Source organism: Convolutriloba macropyga, chromosome 10 (assembly GCF_964194025.1).
Source record: "Convolutriloba macropyga chromosome 10, txConMacr16.3, whole genome shotgun sequence".
NCBI lineage: Eukaryota > Metazoa > Xenacoelomorpha > Acoela > Convolutidae > Convolutriloba > Convolutriloba macropyga.
In genome coordinates, this window is record NC_134477.1 from 39,756,186 (window position 1) to 39,773,341 (window position 17,156).

The window sequence follows — 17,156 nt, forward strand, 5'->3', positions numbered from 1 at the left end:
AAGCAATCGTGGCTCAAAAAACTTGCATGCCCATCTTCTTGTCTGTCAGGAGAGAAAACAGTTTAAGCCCGAAACGCAAATAATTTGAAAAAAAAAGGATCAATAAATGGTCAAATTTTTTATTTAATTTCAAAAGTTTATTACCAAGAACTACTTCAGTTAATAATTAACAAGAAAAACTCACGTCAGAAAAAAAATTAAATTGATAAATTATCAAAAGGACGTCAAATTTACTGGGCAGGTACAAAAAGTTCGCTTAAAAGTCCAAAAATGAAAAAAGATTGAAAAAAGCCAAAAATTGACTAAAAAGTTGAGAAATATGTGCTCATTGCGCTTGAAACATTGTGGTAACAATTTCAGAGGGTTACATATTCATGCAGCATCGATGAAAATTTAGTTCTTCAAAAAATCATAGCCGGCAGATTCATATAAAATAGCCGCCGTTGACTCGCTAGACGCATATCGGGATTGAAACAGAAAAAGAAGAGATCGAAATTGACAAAACTTTTTCCTAAGTTTCAAAAATTGTTCGAATTCAGTGCGCAGTTTCAGTTAGATTCTAAATCACTCTTACTTCAGCTTCTAAACTGAAGGTAATTAAGCTTAATACTAATATCATCTAGCAATCCCTCTAATGAAATTTGATAACCTAATGCACTGTGACTTAATGACCGGGCTTTATCGGTTTATTCCGTTTCTTTTGATTTTGATTTTGCTCTTTTGACATTGACCGTATTCAATACATTGCGTAATTCAATGCGTGAGAGAACTTAGAATCCTTTCTGTTGAAACAGTGAGTGAGGTAAGGCAGCAATGAAACGTGAAAATTATAACTTTTGTAAAACGAAAAACGTGATAAAAGGTAAAGCGAATTTGAAAACAAGGAGAGCGCCTAAATAGTAGCCCTTTGCGAGGCTGACGGCGGCTATAAACTCTTTACAACAAAAAATTGGACCAAGTGGACGAAAACAAACTAGGTCAAAACGCCGTTTGAACAAATAGTACTTCCTGTAAAGAAAACCAATACTCCTTTTCGAGTCGTAAAAAAAGGAGAGCGCCTAAATAATAGCCGTTGAGAGGCTGAAGGCGGCTATTAATATCACATAGTAAGCTTTTCTAATAAAAAGGGTTGTTTTCAGCCAGAAAATCACGCATACATACCTGATTTTGAGGTCCCGGGTGCAGATCCAGTTCCAGAGGAAGCGGAGTCTTTGCTGTTAGTGCACATTAATTTAACGAAGTCTGGATTCAATACAGGTATACGAAGAGCCAATTTAGTGAATCCACCCACACTGGCGAAAACCTAAAATTCCAATGGATGAGAAAAACTAATTATAAGGCCAAAAAGAGAGCGCTTTCATCAAAGACACTGCCAGAATTTTAAAAATAAAATTTCTTTGGAGATTGTCAATACTTTCCTACTTTACTCTTACTTTCTGATTTCCCCCTGCTCCATTCTAAATCATTCTTAAGTCACGTGGAAAAACCGATAAAAGCATGAACAGCACAAAAAAGAGCGCACCAATACAATTCATATTTTTTGAATCGTAAAAAACCACGATGTTCTCAATAATAGCCGCTATCGCTTCGCGGCTATTAAAAACCACGATCACCACAACAGCTTCACAGCTATAACAAATGTATTGAAACACAGACCAATCTTGACTAGCAACTGAGGTCAGAACTAAGATAACCATGTACGCATCGCAAAAATATTGCTAGCAAAACTCATATTACTCCACAAACCGGGGACTTGTGTAGTTCCATCTCGCATAAGTAAAGACAAAATCTAGATTTAATTTCACCTGAGGCGGTCTGAGATGTTGTGGTCTATTCTGCTGCTGACCACCGTAATTGCCCCCTGCAGTACTCGTGCTGTCCATTACCATGGCATCCAACGTCTCGGCTATGGCCACTTCCATCTCCATCTCGAACTGCTCTGTTGGAACTCCGATCAGGTCTAGCTTGACAAATCCTTCTTCTACGTCACGTGATTGCAACTGCTTCAGACACAACATCAGTTGACGCACACTCATTGCATTTGGGAGCCTGCAAATTTTATAAATTAGGAACATAAAAAGTTCAAAATTAGCAATATTAGTTGAAAAACAAACTCAGTTGCAAAAAAAGCTAAGAATATACAAGTCAGAAATTCCATATTGACTAAGATTATCATCTGATGAGAAAAGTTCCCATGAAACAACTACGCCGACACATGGTTTCATCAAATCGAAAGTGATGCATCGTATATAGTCTCAACATATTGAGTTCAGACTTTGATCAAATACTTGAATTACCTGCGAAGCTCTAACCAGGTCATCAATTTTATTGGCTTTCTATATTTCATCTTTCGTCATCACTTTGTTCATATTAAAACATAGCCGGCAGATTGCCGGAAAATAGCCGCGATAGACGCTTGTGGCCTACCATGAATTGAAACAACTAAAGAAATAAGATTGACAGATCGAATACCAGCATTTTAATAGACCACTCAACTTTTTGGGTTAGATTCGGACTATCATTTTTATGACACATTTGGACACTAATGGAGCTTTTTCAAAACTAATATTCGATATGAAAACTCAAGACTCTAGTGCTCAGGAATTAGGGCATATAAGTTTGACACTACTTAGATGCACACCATTGACCTTTAATTAGTAAATGTTCATAAAATTTAAAGTTCCATAAGTGAGTTCAGAAGTCACTTTTTCCAGTGAGTTAAGTCACGCAATTGATCTAAAAGCAAAAATGACGTCACGAAGTCCCTGAAGTCATTGAAAAAGTCAATTCCAAGAAGTCAGGGTAAGACGAAACAAAAATCTGTTAGACGATTTAAAAAATTAGGAACGCAATAATAGCCGCCTGGAATTGCTGAAGCGGCTAATAATTAAAGGATAACAAACTTTGAAAACGGACATTTTAAAAACAATCGCTGAGGATAAGCAAAATCATTTTGTACCAATCACTTCCCAGCGTTTTGTGCATGCATCTCCACAATTTCACATTGCTACTTCCACTCTTTGAAGAAATGCCGCCTGAGTTTGAATCCAGTCCAATTCCTCTCTGCTCCTCTTGTGATGATTTGCTTCCTCCACCGGACGATTTTACCTGGAAACAATGATAACATTTAGATATGGATCTCCAACGTTACTTTTTTTTGTAAGTACACTCACTCACCAATATTCTTCCTAAACAAACCTTAAGGCACACCTTTAGTGATAGTTCGTGATTTAACGCGACCATTCAGATGCTTTAATAAAAAGAAGCCGCATGCAAAAACGTTTAAATAATGGAGCATTATTTAGAATATCAGCCTTTTAAAATTGCTCGGTAGATAGCTTTATTTAATCACAAAAACCTTTAGCATTGGGTATCTAATTGTCTTATAAGTAAATTAAAATAGCTGGCAGATTGCCAGAAAATAGCCGCAATAGCTTCGTAGATCTGCAATCTCAAAATGATAATGAAAGAAAGAGACGAAAAAAACTTTTTCAATAAATGCTGAGATGTTACATTTTGATTATGAATCCGTATAATTTATTGCTGCTTCCATTAGCTACTATTAAATAACCTTCAATTAGAAAAACATAACACTCTCTTGACCTTATATCTTTACATTGAATTTAAAAAAAAGTCAATTTCAGAGTGAGGAAGTCATTTTTGAGAGTGAAGTAAGTCACATGTGACCAAAAATTTAATCACGCGAATGAACAAAAAACTCGCTCCACCAAGAGTGAAAAATTACGTCACGCACGCAATTCAGTTGACATTGGATGATCGAATAAACAAAAACCGGATTTGAAGTGGCTGTGACGTGATGTGGTCGTAACAAAAATCTTGACGAAATAAAAAAAACATAGCAGGACAAGTCCCGAAATACAATTCAAAGAATTGTATTAATTTATGACCTCTCAAACGTTTACTCTGCCTTAAAAGGCAAATGAGAGCTTTTTGTAGTGAGACTGAGCAATAGAACAACGCAACAACAAAAACAAGCAAGACTAAATAAACTTGAAATTTTTGAAAACACAGAATCAACATCAATACAACTGCTATGAATTCAAAAAACCAACTCTTTCCTCTATTTCTTATGAGTAACAGGTCATTAAATGTCGATGAGTCCTCTCACTAATATTAACTGATAAGACAAAAATAACAAAATCGCAATAAGACTCGCTGAAACTTTTTGAAAACACTTCTTAGAAAAGTCACAGAACGCAACAGCTACTGAAGGATGCAATTACATCAATTATTTGAGTATAATTGCGTCCTCAATGACCACCATTGAGACCTATTATCAATTAGAATAAGTGATAAGACAGCAATAAGTACAACAAATACTAGCAAAATTAAATCGCTAAGATTTTTTTTAAAACGAACAAGCGTATGATTCACAAAAAGCAATAGCAATGAACTGATATTACTTGCTTCAATCGAAGCGTGTTTAGCAACCAATGAGAGCTGTCAATATTGAGACTAAGAATTAAGTTGACTCAGCTGAAAAAGCTTTCAAAAATTCAAAAATTTGATAACTATTATTGAAAACAATTAGTGTCGAAGTCATAGAAAGCACTAGCTTTGAACAAAAACGATTAAATTGATAAATTTAACCTCTATTAGCAGCATCAGACACCTCTCCTCAATGCGATTAAAGAAGACATCAATCAAAAAGTACAAACATACCCGGCAGATTGCCGGAAAATAGCCGCCGTTGATTACCATAACTCTATTGGGATTGAAAGAAAACAAAATATCAACAAAAATTGATTTTTGTATACAAAAATTTTTAACTGCGATTCAATTTGATGTCATTTCGTAATTGAACATACTCCTGTCTCTCAGTGAGACGCGAAAGAATCAAGTATCAATTCCAATAAGCATTATAGATAGTAACTAAAACTTATGAGAACAAAGTTCAAGTGCCGGGCATCTAAAAATGGGTTATATGGGTTTATCCCGTTTATATTTCTGACTTTGATTTTTTAAATACTGAATCACTTCATTTCGAATTGCTTTGCTGAGCAGCTGCTGTTTAAAAGGACTTTGAGCAGAATGACAGAAGAGTGAAACTAGCCTAAAGTCAAAAAGATTTCACGCAAAATGTCGAAAGACCTGTCTTTGATGATACTAAGAGATAAGACAACAGATACGTTTAAAAAAGGGGGCAAAATCTAATATTCACTAATATTTTATGACAACAAATAGTGGCAAAGTCATAAAAAGTTTTAGCTGCGCCTTAATGAATTCAAGCAAAGGCAAATAGGCACAAATAGAACACATATGTACCGACCTAAAAGCACTGAAGGAGAGGAAACTCTGAAAACAGAAGTCAAATTGACGCATTTGAAAAAAAATGCATCTCAAAAACCGCCAAATCGTTCAAACACCAATTTCTCACTCCACTTTAAAGATATTTTTAAAAAGTCACACCTCAAACCTACTCGATTTTTCGCTCGCTTTACTATTGCAGTGTGACCAAAATCATGACTCCAATTTGACTTCTCACTGACGTGAAAAAGACGAAAAAAGCGTGAACAAAATAAAAGACTAATACAATTCAAATTCTTTGAATTGTAAAAAACCAAGAGAAGGCCAATAATAGCCCCAGTTATCGCTGTGCGGCTATTAAAAAACACATTGAGAGAGAGAGAGAAAACACAGTAACCTTAGCTGTCCAGTAATTGCTGTTTGGTATTTTGGACAAGTGTTTGAGCACTGCAAACGGGATCTTTGAGCCACTTCCACCAATCTTTTCCAGTGTCTTCTTTTTCTGTTCTATCTTGGACAGCTTCTGCGAAAGGGGTGCTAGAAGAAATGCATTACAGTCAATTCTATATGCTATTTGCAACCTGTCGCCCAAACCACAATCACACAACCCTCAGACCTACTTCATTATATAAACTGTGAAAAAAAAACTGGTATCGAAGCTGCAAAGACTAGTTAAACATTTCTTTAGCACTATCCAAAAATCCAAGGTGAACTCTGGGTTTCATATACTCCGAAAACATTTTAAGAAAATGAATTAGAAACTTACTTCAATGCTGACAGATTTTAACCTCTACAACTTACAAAATCATGAACGGGACGCAATATTTGACTTTGTAACGCAACGATTGTCAATTTTCAAATTCAAAAAGTAGTAAATTCGGAAAACTCCAAAAACTAAAAACGCCAAAAGAACCATAAGTGACTACACAGCATGTGAAATATACTTACAATAAAGTACCATGGAGCCACCCAGTTTGTTCCCCTTTATCTTCATTTTGGACACCTGACTTCCGCTTCCACTTCCGTTTTGAGCGTCAGATCCCTAAAAACAAAACATTAAAAATTTCAACTTAATTAAACAAAAGTTTATCCAAAAGTCAAACAATTCCTCAAACTGCACGATGAGAGATGGAAAAACTCTAATTTAGCTCTTAAGTATTTAATGAAAGCTCTGAGTTAACTTTTTCAGCTATATTAAGACAACTTTATAAAAACTGAACTGTATGAGAACATTAATGGCAGGATTTCATATTTGGCATACACTGTATGATAACTCTCTTCTTAGTTTGCTTATACCTTTTCTATCTTTTTAGAGGCGGCTGTGTAGGTGCTAGTGCTAAGTGTTATAGTGTATGAAGACAGAGTTATCGTTGCAATATCCTTTCTAATAAAGGCTTTTAATTGCAAGTTTTTGTTAAGTGCTATTCGGAGCGCGGGTTCAGTAAAAACGCTCTTTTTCTGCTACAAGTTTTAAATTCAAGTATTTTGGTAAGCAACTGAACTGTACTGAGCAGAATCGTCTGTCTGAATTTCAAGATAAAAAGTGCGTGCTGTATAAATTTACAAAAGTCTTTTAACCAATCAAAATTCAGCATCGTCATACACTGGAAAAAATAAGCTACAACCGATAAGTACCTTTCCACTTTTCTGCCCACTCCCACCGATCCCACTGCTTCCAACTGGGAGGAAATCCATTGGCACCTGTGTGGGATCCAAGATGTCTGCGATGAGGGACTCCAAAGGGGCATCCGCATCCACCTTCCCAAAGACCACTCTGTGTCCGATACCATACTTTGGGTGTCCCAGAGAAAGCGAGTCGGAGGATGGCCACTTCAGCAGCTTGTCCTATTACATGATATCAAATTTAACACGATGAAACAATCGAGGCCAATTCAGGATGTCGGGAATGAGAGCCCATGTGAGAAAATTGAGCAGAGAACATATTAATATGCAACAACATTTATATTGATGAAAATTGATATGGACTTAAATGGTACGCCCATGAACGAAATAAAGACAAGCGCACTATGTGTACTCTCGGAGTTCAGAAAAATGTGGATTCAGAAACACACCAGGCAAATTGCCCTAAAATAGCCACCGTTAATTCCGATTGTGATTGAAAAAAAGAAAAGGAAATGAAAACTTCTGTATAACATTTTTGTACAAAAACAATTTTAAGTGTGAACTCTTTTGTTTCATTTCGTAGTTAGACATATTCCTGTTCCTTAATGAGAGGATACAGGGACAAGTATAAATACCAACAACAATAAGCATTCGAGATGGTAGAAAAGACTGAACAAAGTTTAAGTAGCGGGCATCTAAAAATGGGCTTCATGGATCTACCCTGTTTCTGTTTTTGATTTCGTTTTTTAATGACTTCATTTTAGATTGCTTAGCAGGACAACTCCTGAATTAAAATCCAATCCAAAGAAATGAAATAACTAAAGAACTGACAATTAAAAAAAAACTAGAATTAAAATGCAATTTATTCCCCCCCCCCCCCCGAGATCTCGAATTTTAAGAAACAGTAGCAATATTAACCTTTTTATGAAAAAAATTACTCTTAAAATCCTTCGAATAAGCACACAACACAATACACCAAGAGTGTATGTGAATCAATGACAAAAAAGTCAAAAAGAGGCAAAAAACTAAGAAATATGGAGAAAATCAGAATACATTCGAAAGTCAGCGCAGTCAGTAAAAAAACTTTAAAACTACATTCCGAAATACTTAACGACAGCTATGACATAAAATTTTATGCGTCGAAAAAACAATTGTTGTCAGTTCCAATGGCTTAAAACTGATCTCACGGCTGAAAAAGGGAGAACTGCAAATGAGTGCAAGACTCACAAATTCAAGAAAAACTCATTTCGAGAACAAATAGCATCTCAATAACTGAAAACTTTAGCAAGTCGAAGCCGATGAATTGACCAAAGTTAAAACCCACTAGAAGGCTAATGAGAAATGGTATTTATGAGACTACGTGATTAGAACGCAAAAAAACCAAAAATAAGCCAGAATAAAAAAGCTTATCATTTAAAAAATTGGGTGTCAAAATCATAAAAACGATTCTCACTTATTTCGCATTAGCAACATATGAAGGCTGTCAAAAAATAGACCAAATATTTCAACAAAAATACAACCGACTCAATGAGGAAAAAGTGAGAGCAATAAGCAGAACGAATACTTGAAAAACTCAACAATTTAAGAACGTTATTTGCAAACGAATAGAGTATAGGTCTTAAAAATCAGAAGCCATTATTGCAATTAATTTAAGGATGCTTAACAACCTATAAGACTTGCCAAAATGAGAATAAGAAATAAGACAACCAAAAGAAAACCAAAACTAGCAAATCTCAAAAAAATTGAGTCAATTTATTAGAAGCAGTTATTGTCAACGTCTTAAAAGCATTGGCTTTGATAAGAAACAATTCAACTGATTAACTTACTCTGCATTAGCAACTTGTGAGACTTGTGTATAATTAGATTAAATGGTAGGAAAACAAAAAGTACAACAAATACTCGCCAAACTAACTTTTGAACTAATAGTGTAAAAAACATAAAAACTATTGGATGTCCGATGATAAACTAAAGCAAATGCAGGAGAGCTCAATTAGAACACATATGTTTTATATTTAAAGCACAACATAAACCAATTTGAAGCACGTGAAAAAAAATTTCCTGCCACAAAAGTGGGTGGGCGGAGACATAAATTTGATTACTCAACAGTTTCTGCGAACTGCATACATAGAAATAAGTCAGGCGTAAGGTTCTAACAGAACTGCTCAAAAATTTCATACCCACCGGTCTTTATCTGTTTAAACCGTTTTTAGGAAACCGAAAAGTTTAGAGAGTCACGCCAGATCGGTCAAGTAAATAAATAGCAATGGATTAGCGTATATTTTTTAACACCTACATTTCTCTCTGTTTCAAAAGAAAGTATGAACAGAAATAAATCAATACAGCTCGATTTACAAACCGAAAATTCGCTCATTCACCAATTCCTCATTCCACTTTGCCTGCAATTTGAAACCATTCACGCCTAAAACTACTTGCACTTTGGCTCCCTTTACTACTTCAGCGTGACTAAAAACACCATTCTAATTTATTTTCACCGAGAGGAAGAAGTCATTCAGAGAGGTTCGCTTTTCAGCTTAGCTGTGTCATACAAAAGTAAAACGAAAAAAGACAGACAGAGAACAAAAAAACTAGCCGGACCAGTCCTGAAACAATTAAGAGAAATTTTAAAGACAACAAAAAACTAGAACAAAGAACAGATTGGGAAAACCAGTTAAGCAGTAAAGCCAAATTGCCGCCTTTGAAATAAACCACTAGCGAGAATGCTAAATTGTGTTCAAACACCGTTTCCTCCCTTTACTTCAAAATTAAAGTGAAAAGATTTCAAGCCACAAAGCCACTCGCTTTCTCGCTCCCATTCCTGTTTCGGCATGACCAAAATCATCACTTCAACTTGACTTCAAAAAACACGAAAATGTGTGCACATATCTTAAGAAACATAGCCTCCAGATTTCCGGAAACGACTCATCAAATAATTAGTACATAAAAAACCATCAATTAATTACTTTGTCATTCAAGCCAAAAAGCCAAAAGAAAAGTGTACAGAAAAAAATAGGAGCGCAATAATAGCCGGCTGAGAAGATGAGGGCGGTTATTAAAAACAATAGCTGCGACAAACACTACTCCTTTCGGGCGCCTTGTCATCAGGTGGAAACTTACCCATAAAACTTAACATATAAATGTTACAAGCTTTCATCCTCTATGGTCTTGATGCAGGTAGAGCTTTAAATAAGCTCACAAAAAAAACTTTTCTTTCGCAGAAAGTGCTGATCAAGTAAAAAGAGTGATGTTTGAAATTGAACTTTTAAGTTAATCGGAATTTAACTTTCAAGTCTTCGCAGCTTTTAAAAGTGCAAAACCTCACTAAAGCTTAATAAAAATTGGAGAAAAACTATGAAAATTCACTTTTGTATTTGAAAAAAAAACAGCGGGCATACTGCCGGATAGTTGTGAATGTTGTCTCCTGGAAGCCCCTGGGACCAAAAGTTATTCCAATTGTCTAATATTGCTCCACTTTGATATTACAGTTTTAGTTACACTACAAAACTATACTTAGTTCAAATTCTCTACGAACGTCTGGTACCCTCAAACCTAAAACCAGCTAGCAATTGCTATAATGATCTCTCAAAACCTAACTTACTGACTTTATGACCAGGCTTTCTATTTTTCAGATAGCAATTTTGACCATGACCCCATAACTACATCGCCCATATTGTACGAATGAAACTTAAAATCTAATCGATTGAAACTGAGTTATATCAGAAGCCAAACTTAAAAATTGTCACTTGAGTCGAACAAAATACACGATGTGATCAGAAGCTAAACGATTTTGAGTAGCTGACGGTGGTTACTAAATAGAGCCCCAAAAAGAAATAGAGAACTTATTTCAAAATTTAAATTCTGCTCCTTGTCTTTAGAAATTAAACGATGTCCAGACAATCAACAATCGAAAAAACAGGGGACAACTGTTGGACGATTTGCACTTGAAAAACAGAGGTGAAGGCTGTCTTTGGTTTTAGCTACATCAAGCTTCTGGCAACTGACTGGGCATGGGGCAGTAGGAATGAGGTCCAAACATACAACAAAAAAATTGTCTACAGTTCTGCTTCCTCAGAAGCTGCAGTGAACCATTCAAAGGTAGCTTAATTTTTGACAAAGAGATAACTTTAGCGAGCAAAAAAATTAAGGAAATCGATTTAAAAATTTGCTAAAACACCTACCATTGCAATCATTGCATCAAATTTGTTCGGAATAATTAAAGCGGCAGATAAATCTGAAGTGATTCTAATTGAAGAAAAAATATCTCAATTGAATTAAAGCAGAAAAGACACCTACCATTGCAATTATTACTTCAAACTTGTTCGAAAAAATTAACGCGGCAGATAACTTAGAACTGATTCTAATTAAAGTCAAAGACAAAATCTCAAAGTAAAGTCGCTTTTATCAAAGACAAACATTTTTGAAGGTAAGTTGAGAAAATATGGAGAGATTCGATGACGATAATGTTTTTGAAAAGAGTATAAAATTGCTTTTAGATTTTTTACGTAAATTAGGAGCCATAAACGACGTCAGAGATTGATACGAAAGTTGATTCAGTTTTACTTCAAAATTTAACGGGAGTGTCTGGGTGGGTGGGTGGGTGGGTGGGTGGGCGGAGACATAAATTTGATTGGTCAACAGTTTCTGCGAACTGCATACATAGAAATAAGTCAGGCGTAAGGTTCTAACAGAACTGCTCAAAAATTTCATACCAACCGGTCTTTATCTGTTTAAACCGTTTTTAGGAAACCGAAAAGTTTAGAGAGTCACGCCAGATCGGTCAAGTAAATAAATAGCAATGGATTAGCGTATATTTTTTAACACCTACATTTCTCTCTGTTTCAAAAGAAAGTATGAACAGAAATAAATCAATACAGCTCGATTTACAAACCGAAAATTTGCTCATTCACCAATACCTCATTCCACTTTGCCTGCAATTTGAAACCATTCATGCCTAAAACGAATTGCACTTTGGCTCCCTTTACTACTTCAGCGTGACTAAAAACACCATTCTAATTTATTTTCACCGAGAGGAAGAAGTCATTCAGAGAGGTTCGCTTTTCAGCTTAGCTGTGTCAAACAAAAGTAAAACGAAAAAAGAGACAGAGAACAAAAAAACTAGCCGGACCAGTCCTGAAAAAATTAAGAGAAATTTCAATGACAACAAAAAACTAGAACAAAGAACACATTGGCAAAACCAGTTAAACAGTAAAGCCAAATTGCCGCCTTTGAAAAAAACCACTAGCGAGAATGCGAAGTTGTGTTCAAACACCGTTTCCTCCCTTTACTTCAAAATTAAAGTGAAAAAACCCAGCCACTTGCTTTCTCACTCCCATTCCCGTTTCAGCATGACCAAAATCATCACTTAAACTTGACTTCGAAAAACACGAAAACGTGTGAACTTAAGAAACATAGGATAACTTGAATTAAATAACTATTAAAAAAAGTTATTTTTCCATTAAACTCCAAGGGCACACAAACCCAAGGATCAGCTCATTCAAGCCGATAGAGTATAGAAATTCAGGCAAAACAATTGGCAGTTCACAATAACCTAAGAAACTTGACCAATTTTGCAGAAAAAACGAACTGCAAAAATTTCTAAAAATTTAAAATTTCCATGTTTTTCATATTTTTCAACAAAAATGCTGATACCATCGAAACTGTAAATTTGCCAATTAGAGCAGTAGAAAAAACAATAGGCGAAAAATTGCTAAAATTCGACAAAATCGGAAAAAATAGCTCCAAAAGCTCTAAAATAAATTAACACAAAACTATCAAAACCTTCAAAAAACACCTGCATCAAAACATACCAAAAACTTATTGACAATTGTGATCAAACCTTTTAACCAAAAGAAAAACTACTTTAAAAAACCACACGCGAACAAAAAAAATTAGTCCGTTCAAAATAATTTTCAAATCTTCAATTTCCCGCTCTCAAAAACAGTGTTATTAACAAACAACCACTCTCTTCCTTCTTCGTTCAATTTTTTCAGCGACCACAACCCTCTATTTGTCATCCGTTTCCTTTCCTGCTTCAAATTCCCTCCAATGAAACGACAATTCTCCAATACTCCACTTGGAGTCATCAAAAGACAGTGCCCCTATACAATTGAAATTCTTCGATTTGTAAAAAACAAGAGAAGGCCAATAATAGCCCCAGCTTATGCCTTCCGGCAATTAAAGAAATCATTTTTGGCGACTTTTCAATTGAATTTTAGTAGTTGTTGGAATAGCTGCGAAAACAGTGAGTGAAGTAAGCGAAAGAAGTTTTCATGAATCAAACGTGAAAACTGTGAATTATAAAAAACGAAATACGTGATAAAAGGTAAAGAGAATTTTCATAGCAACACAAGACATGCCACAATTCAAAGAATTTTCATTGACTCAAAAAACATAGCCGGCAGATTGGCAGATTAGCTGCGAACGAATAGATTTGCGTGCCGTATAATAGAGATAGAAACAGATAGATCTAAACTGAAAAAAAATCGACGCCGCTCAAAAAGCTAGGTAAAAAACATTCAGCGATATATTAAAAAAGCTTGCTAAAAATCATTCTGCAGGAGCCTTTTATTAGGGACCTGCATAGATGAGTTCCTTTGACCTTCAACTAACTCAAATTAAACTTAAGTTTTAATGTGCAAAAGTCATTTTATTGAGTGAGTTAAGTCACTTATGATCAAAATCTAATCACGCAAATGAGCTTTAAACCATTGGTAGCAAGAGAATAAGAAATGACGTCCCGCGCTCAAACGCTGTTAGTGAGAGGAAGAAGTCATTTAGAAAATTTGACTTCAGCTTTGCTGTGTGAACAAAGGTAAAACAAAAAAGAGCGTCAAACTAAACAAAAAAAAACCAAGAGCACCTCAAAATAGCTCCCCTCAGCCTACAGCTTCGCAGCTATTAAAAAAAATCTTGACTCAGAGTGGACTATGAATCGATTGGTAAAACCATTTAGAAAGAAATCAGATCAAAAAACCGAAACATACCCGGTAGATTGCCGGAAAATAGCCGCCGTTGATTCCAATCAGCATGATTGGGATTGAAATAACAGAAGATATTGAAAAAAAAAGATTTTTGTAAAAAAAAACGTTTTTTAAGTCCGATTTATTTTATTTTGATGGCATTTCGTAGTTGAACATACTTCTGTTTCTTAGAGAGAGGCTACAGGGGCTGCTATCAATACCAATAAGCATTAGAGATGATAACTAAGACTTATAGAAACGACGTTCAAATAGCGGGCATCTAAAATTGGGCTTTATGGGTTTATCCCGTTTCTATTTCTGACTTCAATTTTTTATACTGACTCTGTTCATTTTGAATTGCTTTGCTGAGCAACTGATGTTCAAAATCACTTTTAGCAGAATGAGAGAAGAGAGAAACTAGCCTAGAGAAGTCAAAAAGATTTCACGCAAAATGTTGAAAAGGCGGCAAAATGAGGTAAAGCGAAACATTTTTTTATTCGACGAAGTAAAAAAACATAGCAGGACAAGTCCTGAAATACAATTCAAAGAATTGAATGAAAAACTTAGATTTGCTCTACCTGAACAGCAGATCAATTCAACGATGCCAGCCAAAGCACAAACAAAATCATCTCAAAAAATTGAGAAACAAACAATCAAACGAACTAAACAAATATATAATCCTTGATAAAACTTGGAAGCTTTTACCCCTAAGGCAAAATTTGGCCCCTTTAAATATACCTATTTCAAAAATAAGTTCAAAACCAAAATTTTTTTCTGAAATTGGTTTAGTATTATATTTGCAAGGCCTGAAAAAATTCATTGGCCCTTGAAGATCGATTAACTCGAAAATTTTCAAAACTAAGAATATCAATTGAAATTTTAATGAAATGTTGCTGAAAATTGGGACAATACCATCTTTAGAATCAGTTCTTGAAAAATGATTCTAGTGTCTCTAGAGGCTATCCAGTAGACCAACTCTAAGTCTTATAAAAAAAATTGGTTCAAAGATCGATAGGCAATAATTTTTATAAAAAATTTCATATTTCAAAACAGAAATTTCCATTAAAATGTTGAAAACCATCCAATTACCCCCTAGCAACTATTTAATGACATACTGTCAAACCCTGTATGAGGTTATCTGGCTACTCAGGCAAGAAAAACTGCATAAAAGACAAATGTCTTGAAGAAAACTTAAAAAACTAGCAAGTTTTATCAAAAAATTTTCAAAATTCGAAAGGTTAAACTGTTGAAAACAAATCCATTAAAACTAACAACCATGCAGTAACTGTTTTCAGACCGTGGAATAGATTTCCTGGCACTGGAGAATGGACAAATCAAAAATTGACAAAACTTTAAGAAACATCAAAAAAATTTCAGATTTTATAAAAAAAAGCTAAAATTCGAGGCATTAAAATGTTGAAAACCCTCCATTGTTACTAGAAACTATACAGTGCCCTATTATCAAACCTTATAGGATATTCCCTGGCCCCTGAAGCTGGAAAAACGCAAAAAATGACAAAAATTTTCAAAAAACTTGAAAAAAATTGCAAAAACTAGTATCATTTTGTGTGTTTCTGTTTGTAGTACCGGAACATATAGCTCATAAACTGGTCATAACAAGTACCTTTTTCTCGCAAAAGGCCTTCATCAACTTTTAAAAACTTCAACCTAAGACTAATCAAGCAAGAAACTTGAAAAAATCACAAAAAAACATGAAAAATTGCACCATTTTGAGCCCAAAAACTCCTAAAAATGACCTTTTAACCTTCAATTGAGGCCATCCCAGCAGCTGCAACACACTAAGCACTTGAAGGACTACTAACGTCCACTTTGGGCCTCTAATGAAACTTAATGCCCGCTGGGCTTTACCTGTTTATCCCGTTTTGAAAGATCAAAGTCATTGAAAAATGTGTGAACACATCTTAAAAAAAACACAGCGCCCCAATACAATTCAAATTCTTTGAATTGTAAAAAATAGGAGCGCTATAATAGCCGGCTGAGAAGATGAGGGCGGCTATTAAAAATAGAAAAAACCAATGATAAAATGCCGCACGTGAACAAAAAACCACGAGCGAGAAAGCGAATTTTTGTTCAAACACCTTTTTCTCACTCCACTTTAAAATTAGAGCGAAATAATTCTACGCCGCAAAACCACTCGCTTTTTCACTCCACTTTCTGCTTCGGTATGACCAAAATCATCACTCCAATTTGACTTCAAAAATCATGAAAATGTGTAAGCAGATCTTAAAATACAGCGCCCAAACACAGTTCAAATTTTTTGATTTGTAAAAAACCAAGGCCACCGCATACAGCTCCACTCAGTTTACAGCTAGACAAAAAACATGAACACCGCAATATAGCTCCGCTCAGCTTACAGCTTTGCAGCTATAAAAAGAAGCGCGCCTAAACTATAGCCTTTGAGAGGCTGAGGGCGGCCATTAAAAATCTGTGAACTTGCATCTTGTCATTATTCCTACAATTTAATTAAGACTAGCAGGCCCGCAAAAGGATCACAAGAAAATCATTTAAAGAAATGGTTTAAAATTGAGATTTTTTTGTACCAGCTCGGGCTGTAAGCCATACCCCTCGTTCAACAGCCAGAGGTATTACGTTACGTTACCGATGTGTTTTGTTTAGTATATTACCCCAAGTAACACCAATTCTTTTGATCAAAGACTTAATTGGCTTTGCTATCTTGCATATTTATGTACCGCTAAGACTTGTACAGATAACGAACTTCTACATGTTGGCAGAGCGCAACTCATCTAAAACATTATACTACATGTTTAAGTTGCGGTAAAACATGCGAAGTTGAGGAGCTACAACATGCTAAAAAGAAAACAGAGAGAGAAAAGAAAGAAAAAACACACAAAAAAACGAAAAAAGTGAGAAAAGAAGGTGACAAGAAAAGTGAGAATAGAAAGTGAGAAAAGAAAGTGAGAAAACCAAGTGAGAAAACATAGTGAGAAAGCAAAGTGAGAAAAGAAAGTGAGAAAAGAAAGAGAGAAGAAATTGAGAAGAAAACGAAGAAAAGAAAGTGAAGAAAAGAGCAAGGAAAAGAAAGTGAAAAAATGAAAGGGAGAAAAGAAAGTGAGGAAAGTGAGAAAAGAAAGGAAGGAAAAAAGTGAGAAAACAAAGTGAGAAAACAATGTGAGAAAACAAAATGAGAAAACAAAGTGAGAAAAGAAAATGAGAAAAGAAAGTGAGAAAAGAAAGTGAGAAACGAAAACGAAGCGAAGAAAATGAAGAAAAGAGTGAAAAGAGAGTGAGGAATAGAGTAAAGGAAAGAGAATGAAGAAAAGAGAGTGA

General features: G+C 35.0%; 1 protein-coding gene across 1 annotated transcript in view; it reads right to left on the reverse strand.

Moving 5' to 3' along the window:
* Positions 1-17,156, reverse strand: part of LOC142348021 (dual E2 ubiquitin-conjugating enzyme/E3 ubiquitin-protein ligase BIRC6-like) — a 245,200-nt gene that overhangs the window by 101,276 nt on the left and 126,768 nt on the right. Inside the window, exons 34-39 of the mRNA XM_075399188.1 lie at positions 6,904-7,113; positions 6,217-6,310; positions 5,666-5,805; positions 2,960-3,108; positions 1,806-2,049; positions 1,162-1,303 (exon numbers count right to left, since the gene is read on the reverse strand). Of these exons, the coding sequence (XP_075255303.1) occupies positions 1,162-1,303; positions 1,806-2,049; positions 2,960-3,108; positions 5,666-5,805; positions 6,217-6,310; positions 6,904-7,113 (979 nt within the window). The remainder of the gene's footprint in view (positions 1-1,161; positions 1,304-1,805; positions 2,050-2,959; positions 3,109-5,665; positions 5,806-6,216; positions 6,311-6,903; positions 7,114-17,156) is intronic.